We start from the raw sequence: 8,847 nt of genomic DNA on the forward strand, positions 1-8,847 counted from the left end.
CAGAGGGCCTGAGGGGGATGCACAGGTGTGATAAACTTACCCAGGTAAATTGTGATCTTCTCTGCCAGCTTCCCCATTGACTTTACTTATGTGAAGCCAGCGAGGAAGATTGCAAATTGCAGTCACATGATTGCAGGATACTGCAACCATTGTAAATGGAAGCTTCTCGCCAAGTGCCTAGATTTATATCATTTGACTATGGAGTTAGTGTGTGTGTGTGTGTGTGTGTGTGTGTGTGTGTGTGTGTGTGTGCGTGCGTGCTAGGATGACCAGAACTTCAAAAAACATTTGTAAGCACCAGTAATCCAGCATAGTTGTAACTGTAGGCAGTCATGAATTTATAATGAGGCATATGAATAGGATATCATATTTGGTTATATTTGTGTGCTTGTACTTACATATATGAACATCACAATGAAATTTACTGCATGGATATTCACTACAATTATGTCTGCAACTTACTGATTAAAATCTGGTTATCCCATGTCAACCCCCTATATATTGTGTTCTGTAAATCTTCTTCGTCCTTGACCTTAAAGATAGGACTTTCTTGTGCAACAGAAGCACTCTATAAATGCCCTTCCTGCATTGTGTTATGATTGCCCTTTAAATTGTATTGATACTGCCATTGTTCCGCTTATCCTTCAATGTCATAAATTGTTATGTAAGCACCATATGCCAATCTCAATTGCTCATTTAACTGGTGAGCAATCTAGTTAGTATATACACAGGGAGACTTCTTTCTGTCTGGGGAGCACTCTGCCTTGATTAAAATTTTTGATGGATGATGAATGACTTATGTTTGGATTAACTTGAAGGCTTCTAGACTTTAATTGGCTATTAGGATTTAGCATTTTTTACAGTTTAAATGCACAGATGTCCATTTTTTATTTCAGGGATCTTGAGCTAAACTACACTTAGTAAGAACTAAAAATCTATTTATGAAAATATCCTTTGAGGTGCTAGGCATGTTTCTAGTAGCAAAACAGTCAAATTAATTTTATGTATTATGACAAAATCCTTTAAATGAGATAAATTTGTGCTGTAAAAATCAGTGTGTCTCTGTTACTCTGTTATTGGTTTATTATGATAACCTCATTTCTATTTCTTTTATTTTTGTATTCAATGTATAAGTATCATAAATAGTCCAAGCAATTCTAGGAATGTGCAACATCATGAAACAAAACAAGGAGTAAACAAAGTCAAAAACTATAGAATTATATTGGGAGTAGAGAGGGTAACAGCTAAGGAATAAAATCCTGATTTCAGCTCAGGATCCCAAATGACTTGTTCCAGAGCCAATGGAAAGAATTTCAGTGAAGGACTTTCCTAAACTGCCACAACAGGTTAGGCCTATGTACACTTCAAGAGATAGGGTACTATCCTATAGAGCAGGTATGGTCACAGAAAAGCGTTTCTTCAAACCCCTGCAAGATTATTGTTTAATGATGGCGTGGAGCGGGTCCACATTATAAGATCTAATAGACTGGGCAGACATAACTGAAGAGAGGTAGTTCCACAAATAAGCAGGCACTAAGCTCTGAAAGTCTTCATAGAACAGGAGTGTCCAACAGCCAGCCTGCGGACCGGATGCATCATGTGGAAGCCGCGCCCACCCCATTGCCGGCAGTGGCAAAACCGTCCCGATACGTTGCACGATGTCACGTGATGTCACGAGTTTGACATGTCTGTCATAGAGGATAACTAGCACCTTGAATTTTGCCCAGAAGCCTATTGGCAATTAGTGCAGCTGAAGCAAAGTGCACTCAGAACCACTTACGCTGATGCATTCTGGACCAAGTGTAGCCTCTGACTGTTTTTCAAAAGCAGCCCTACACATAGTGCACTGCAAAAATTCAACCATAAAGCGTACATGACCAGGAAGGGGATCTTCCAATCTGCAAAAGGGTATAATTGATGAACAAAATTGCTCTATAGAAAAACACTTCTGACTGGAGCTGCTAACTGCTCTTTGACCAAGAGTCAAGTGTAGGAGAAGCCCCAACTACACAGCAGCAGTTCCATCTGGGGAACTGCAATTCCATCAAGAACTAAAGTTGGAATAGCTTCTGGAAATGGGGGGGGGGGCTTGAATTTACAGTCAATTAATCTAGCTAGGCTTGAGCCCAAGCTTGTTTTTCTCCTTTCAGTCATTAACAAAGAGGACACTGAGGCAGGACTTGGATAGTATTTCATGTTTACCTTGGGTTCAGGATGGTGCAATATCCTCTGCATAGGAAATGTGACTCTGTGCTTGCAGTTGTAGAAATCATATTAGGAGGAGAGCATCAAGCTTACAAGAAGCCCTACAAAAACGGACCTCAGGCTTGATTTCTTCCTCCACCATCTGGAGAAAGGAGACGATCCACTGCCAGACAGTATTGCCACATCCAGTTCTAAAGATGAGCCAGAAGAATCCCATGGTCATATTATCAGAGGTCACACACAGATCAAGCAAGACCTGAAGAGTTAAACCCCTTCTAGCTCAGTGCTGTGAGAGGTTGTCAACAAGCACATTCTGTTTGCAGTTATGATTTTTTTTTAAAAAAAACAACCCTTGTTTTATATTCATGCAGAAATTGAAATGTTCCATTCTTAATGGTTATTAGCTACCATGTTCAGAAAAGAACAATTCTGGAATCTGTTAATTCTTTCTTTAATTTTATTTTTTAGGTCTCCTTCAGGATCCTGATCATCCCTATAGTAGATACGAGAATGAATGAAAAATAGCACTACTGCCTTAAAAATGTTAAGACATTCTCATGGCACCAAATTTGAACATACATGTGCAGTAGAACTTAATGTTTATCATGCTTTTTCCCCTCCTTCCTTGGGAAACAACAATATTGTATTTGCATCTAATGATTCTAGTATAAAATGCTTTGGAGTTTTTTTTCCCCCTATAGAAAAAAACCCTGGAGGAGTGCAGTTTGAGGTACAGAGACAGTTTAATTTTCTTAAACATCACAGACTTTTGGGGGGTGGGAGAGAACCTGTCATCTTTTCCATGCTGCTAAATAAAGAGGCTCTTTAAAACTGTGTCAAGTAGGTGTTGGCAAGTATTTGACACTGCAGAGGTGAGCTTATCACACAATAATAGCTTACACCATCTTCATGTTAATAGAATACAAAGGGTGTAAGTGAAAGAAACTGTCACTAGGCAGTGACCTTAACTGAATGAATATGATCTGGTGCTTCTGGCTAGCCGGTACCTTCGGCAGCATCAGATCCTTAATTAAGGCATCTTAATCACTGCAGCCTGCCATTGCCTCATGTTAAAAGTTCTTCAAAACTGCTTTTTCCAGTCTTTAAACATCTTGATTGCATTCCCTGATGCATTGTACTTAAGGAGAGACCACTGAAATTAACACTTGACTTTAAAAAAGAAAGTTTAAAAATATAGTAAAATCTGCAGTATTATATCAAAAACCTGTTAGCTATTTAGGTGTGTGTTGAGAGTTTTTCGTTTTAATCTCTGTACATTCGTAGATTGTGTTGAAAAGCCTTGTTCTTGATTCATTCCTCAAGCTATCTACTTTTTCTAATAATGTACAAGATGTATCTATTTACTTTTTCTAATGTACAAACTTTTTGTATCTATTTCTGTCTGTATATAATCATACCTAACATCTATCAAAGCAGATATTTCCAATATATTGTTACTGTATAATTAAAATGGAGCTATTAAATAGTAACTGTTAACTGTACTGTGCTTCAGACTTGAAGAGAAGAAAGTGCTTTGAAGCTTATGGATGTTCCTGTTCAGAGCTTTTCAGACCAATAGTGTGTTTTGTGTGGATCCTGTAGATAACCTCCAAAGCCACACCAGGATCCCACGATGGATCTCTTTGCTTTTAGGAACAGTTAAGTAGTATATTTTTCTTTTCACAACTGAAGCATAGTATAGTTGCTTTATTTAGATATTCATAGTTTAAACTGCTTTTTTAAAACTTGTTTTTCTTAAGCAGGGAAGAAAAATGATCTAATAAGGACTGAAATTGCTTCATAGTGAATATTGCATAGCAATTTGAAAATGTGGGAAGTAGGGTGGATTCAGTAGAATACTTTCTTTTTCAGAAGAACATGCTATAACATTTTATTGTGGGTAACATTCCTCTTCTGTATTTAACAAGCCTACAGGCTTTGTCATGTCATTACACAGCTGAAGTTCCCTAAACAAAACTCTGAAAACTAGGGCTTGCTAATCTTAACATTCATTATGAACATGTGATTTTCAGGAATAGCTCACCACTGTTTTCCCATATCAAATTTGCTTTGCAGAGTTGATGGTCTTTCAGAAATAGTGTGAAAAGGAGCATGTTGAGCCAAAGGAAGAGCATTCTTGTTCTATTAACTGAAGCTTTCACCCAATCAAATACAGTACAAGGCCATTAGTGAGACCTAACACATCAATTGTGTATTTCCACCTGAGTGCAACATCAAATTAAGCCACAGCAATAGATATTTATTACTTTATCCACTTTTTTGGTATGTAGAAGCAAGTAGAGACATACCAATCCAAATTGTTTGTAAAGCAGTTTGAAATAATGCGGTTGGTTTATCTTTCACGTTATTTTTGAGAACTTACAGCTTTGGATACTATTTCTGTAGTGAGTTCTCACAGGAGATATCTTGTGAAAGTGGATACTGCATGCGATGTGAAAATATTTTTTATTAGATCTGAACAGTTAATTGGACTGCTAGCAACTTCTCTTAAATATATGATGGGTAAACATTTATTTGAGCCTACTTTGTGAATGATTAATGTGAAAATGTAATTGCACCTTATGCTTTTGATTCCCATATTAGCTTTGCTGTTCAGTATTCCCCTTTTTCTGGACAACCATCTATGTAGATTATCTCAGGATAATAATTTGCGAATTCATCAAGGATGACAGATCATGAAAAATTTGCCTCAGTAAATTTAGAAGGCTTCAAGATGCATAAAGTTTTTGTACCTAAATATATGTACAACTGAAGGATATCTTTCCGTGTTTTCTAATTCACGTGAATATTGCATTAATTTAAAAAATCACTTAGTATATTGTACTTTATTTAATTGTTTATCTTCATGTTTTACCTTGTTTAATTTTGTAGTTTGTATGTTATGTTTGCAAATATGGATTATCAATATAATAAAGAAGGATATGGTTCTGCCTATGTTTATGTGAAATCAGTTGACTGAATCTTGAATTCTATTATCCATGAGGGAAAACCAGAACAACTCATAGCTATAGAGGCTTCTGCTGACAGAAGGAAATTTAGAAGTAGTGATTGATTCCACCTTCAGAAATATTTTATAGTGCCTCTCCCCTCATAACAAAGTGTCCTCAGTCCTTTGGAACCCATCACCTTTTCCTCAGTATGCAATTTCTTCCAGGTTAATGTATTTTCTGTCGTAGTGGTTATATTCAGTATTCTAAAATACAGAACCTTAGATAGAGAAAATGGGCTAAATGTTCTTGGTAAAAGAACACAAAATGTACAACTGTCAGTTAGTGACCATTTCAAAATGTGCTTTATAGCCCATAAAAACTTTTCTGGTCATTGTAAAATATTGCAAGAATCCTCCCTTGGTCACATGACTGTATTTCGGGTGCTTGCCAGTTGGCTTGCCTTTATCACTGTTTGCTATATCCCATAATCATGTGACCCTGATTTGTCATATTTTTTCCAGTTTTGGCAAAAACGCCCATTTGTAAGAATGAGTTCACACTAATGACTGTGGCATTTGCTTAAGGACTGTGGATTCACTTAATGGCTGCAATAGTTTACTTAATGACCATGGATTTGCTTAATGACTGCAGTTTGTTGCTTCATCATTACTGCAAAAAATGTAAATTTGGGCCACTCACGTGGGTCCTTGACCTATGACCAAAATGACTTAGAGTCAGAAATACAGTCATTAGTCAAGTACTACCTATACTTCAATATTGGGAAATGCTTAAGAATTTCTTGTAGAGGAAAAATAGCTTATATATTATCAAGCAATGAGAATGTGTTTCAAATTGTTGCATAATCTAATGTTGCCTGGGGGAAGATGGAAATGTTGAGTTTCCAAGTCAGACAAAAATAGCATGTCTGATTTGGTTAAGGGCATAGTTTTGTCTCTAATTCATCAACTGAGTTAGAGCAGCTAGGATTAATATGTTGCAAAGATGGGGAAATGATGGCTTAGGTTTTTTTTTACATACAGTACCTTTCAGAGTCTACATTTACAAGACAAACTACCAATTAGCTATGTAATAGTGTCTTACTCATTCTTATTTTACATCTGATCCTTGCTGAGCAGCACATGAACAGCATGGGGAAATAGTCACAGCTATTCTTGTGGACACCGTAAAAATTGTTCAGTACTATCTTCTAAGTACTTCCTTCTAAACATGCACAAAATGGCGATTTATAAGAATTAGCATATCTTTGGCCCGTATGCAAAGTTGCAATGTATGTTTGAATTCTTTCCCAAAATTAGTTAAAAAGGTATTTTTCAAATCACAGTTGCCTGTGTCAGGTTCCCTAGATTTGGACAGGAAGTTTACGAACACTAATGACCAAAGGCAGCTATTTCCTGTAGTTCCTGCCAATGTATAAACAGCCTTTATCAGGGGCCTTCTCCAAGTTGGTTTTCTAAGAAGATGCTCTCTTTCCTGATTTCTCCATTCCTGGTGACTGCCTGGACAAATCTGTGCAGTTTTCTTGACAGCATTTTGGAAGCAACTTGCCCCTGCCTGCATCCTAGGGCTGTGAAGTTAGTGATACAAGTTCACCATCTGACTTCTCTGTCTAAGAAAGGACTGGGTTTCATAGCCCCTCTCCCCTTTTCTGGGCTTTTGCTTTAACCACTGAGCCAAACTGGCTCTTGGGATGTTGAAAATTTACATAACTATTTCCCACAATAACTTTTACAGGCATCTGGAAGGTGAGAGATTAAGCCAGGGGTATCAAACTCAATTTTATTGAGGGCCGCATCAGCATTGCGGTTGCCCTCGGGGTGTGGGCGTGGCCAAGGTGGGCATGGCCTACTGGGTAGGTGTGGCTGGAATGCGTGTGGCCTACTGGGTGGGCATGGCCAGCTCTTCATCGTTCGCGTCAAGGGTGCCTATGGGGGCCTGGGTAGGAGTGGGACAGATCTGAGGGTCTCTGGCAGAAGGATATGGGATCGGGACAAGTGCCAAGGCATGGTCCATTGGAGGAGCCTCATTGTTCCTTTCAGGCCATGTGGGGTGGGGGGGATGGATGGTGACACGGAGGTCAAATGCCCAGCCCAGCCCTCATGCACCCGCAGCACTTAGCCCAGCCCCACTTCTCCAAGGGGGCACCCAGCTGAACTTACATCCTCCTCAAGACTGCTACTGCTGTGCTTGCTCTCCTTATCCAGGTTGCTCATGATGGATTCCTTCCTTCCTTCCTTCCTTCCTTCCTTCCTTCCTTCCTTCCTTCCTTCCTTCCTTCCTTCCTTCCTTCCTTCCTTCCTTCCTTCCTTCCTTCCTTCCAGTGATGGGAAAATATTTGAGATGAGGGAGGGAGAAAAACAGGCAAGAAACACAGGTGGGGAGGTTTTCCCCCTTTGTGAGCAATGAAGAAACGCACCATCACCTAGAAATAGCCAGCACATGGCTCTCACCTACTTTACATATCCGGCTTGGTGGGCTCTGGGGGAGGGGATGCCATGAGCAGCGTGAGAGTCAATGTTACCTGTGCAATGCTACCCAGCCCCCAGTCTGCCTGGTTTTGGCAGGCAGCAGGGTGCTCTCCTCACAGTGCCGAGAGGCAGAGCTGGGTGGTACGAATCTGAAGAGAAGCGCAACGCTGCCCAACCTCTGGCCTGCCCAAAGTAGGCAGGGCCATGTGCTGGCCACTTCCAGGCGATGGTGATTTCTTCACTCCTCACAAAGGGTGATAACTCCCCAGTGTGCGCCCAGGGGGCACTGCCGATGCAGCAGAGACCCTCGGTGTTTCCAGACAGCCTTGTGGAGCTAAGACTGAATGTATTTCAGCATAGATGACCACCATGAAATTGTACATTGGCTCCTGCCCGGCCTGGGCCCAGGCAGTGTGGGCCATTCCCTCACTGTTTTCAGGATGGCTTCGTGGGCCACATGAAACCACTTTGCAGGCCAGATCCAGCCCCCGGGGCTTGTCTGACAGTCTGGATTAAGACATGCTTTAGTAGGAGCTACTAAAAATGTTATTTCATGAGAAGTATTTCGCTTGCATCTCGTTATAGGGATAAAAAAATCTGGGAAGCAATTGCTAGTCAATATAGACAATGCAAAGATTGGTGGCTTAGCTGGACTAGTCCAACTAAAATATGCCAGTTCCCTATTTTTACACTTCCCCTTTTGGAGACAGTATTGAAACATCTACGATCCTTGACTTAAAACCATTCATTCAGTGACTGTTCAAAGTTAAGATGATGATGAACAAGGGACTTACAACTTGTATTCAATATTATGGTCATTGCAGTGCCTCTCCCATAGTCAAGTAATTACAATCTGGTCACTTGTCAACCTGTTCATATTTATGACCTCTCATTGAGAAGCCTTTTGACTCTGCAGCTGAAGATCCAAGTGGTTCTGAGGCCTTTGTACAATCTCTTTGACCTTCCTACGCACTTTCTTGCTTCCTCCCCTGCCAGCTTGCAAGTTCCTGATGTGTCCCCTCTGACTTCATTGTAGGAAGCCAGCAGGAAGCTGTTGCACCTAACTAAGTGAAGCCAGCATTCACTTAGTGACAGCAACTGGGACTAACTGGATTGCCATTGCTAAGCAAAAAAAGTTGCACTTTATCACTTAGCAACAAAAATTTATGGTCCCAATTGGGATTGTAAATTGAGGACTTACCTGT

The 8,847-nt window shown here is 40.0% G+C and overlaps 1 protein-coding gene across 1 annotated transcript in view; it reads left to right on the plus strand.

Annotated features, from left to right (window-relative positions):
* Positions 1 to 5,154, plus strand: part of PTTG1IP2 (PTTG1IP family member 2) — a gene marked incomplete at its 5' end in the record, with an annotated part of 31,167 nt that extends 26,013 nt beyond the window's left edge. The window contains 1 exon segment of the mRNA XM_083376845.1: positions 2,674 to 5,154. Within this exon segment, the coding sequence (XP_083232971.1) occupies positions 2,674 to 2,723 (50 nt within the window). The 3' untranslated portion in view covers positions 2,724 to 5,154.
* Between the last annotated feature and the right edge of the window lie 3,693 nt (positions 5,155 to 8,847).

The sequence above is a fragment of the Vipera ursinii genome (genome assembly GCF_947247035.1).
Source record: "Vipera ursinii genome assembly, chromosome: Z".
Classification (NCBI taxonomy): Eukaryota; Metazoa; Chordata; class Lepidosauria; order Squamata; family Viperidae; genus Vipera; species Vipera ursinii.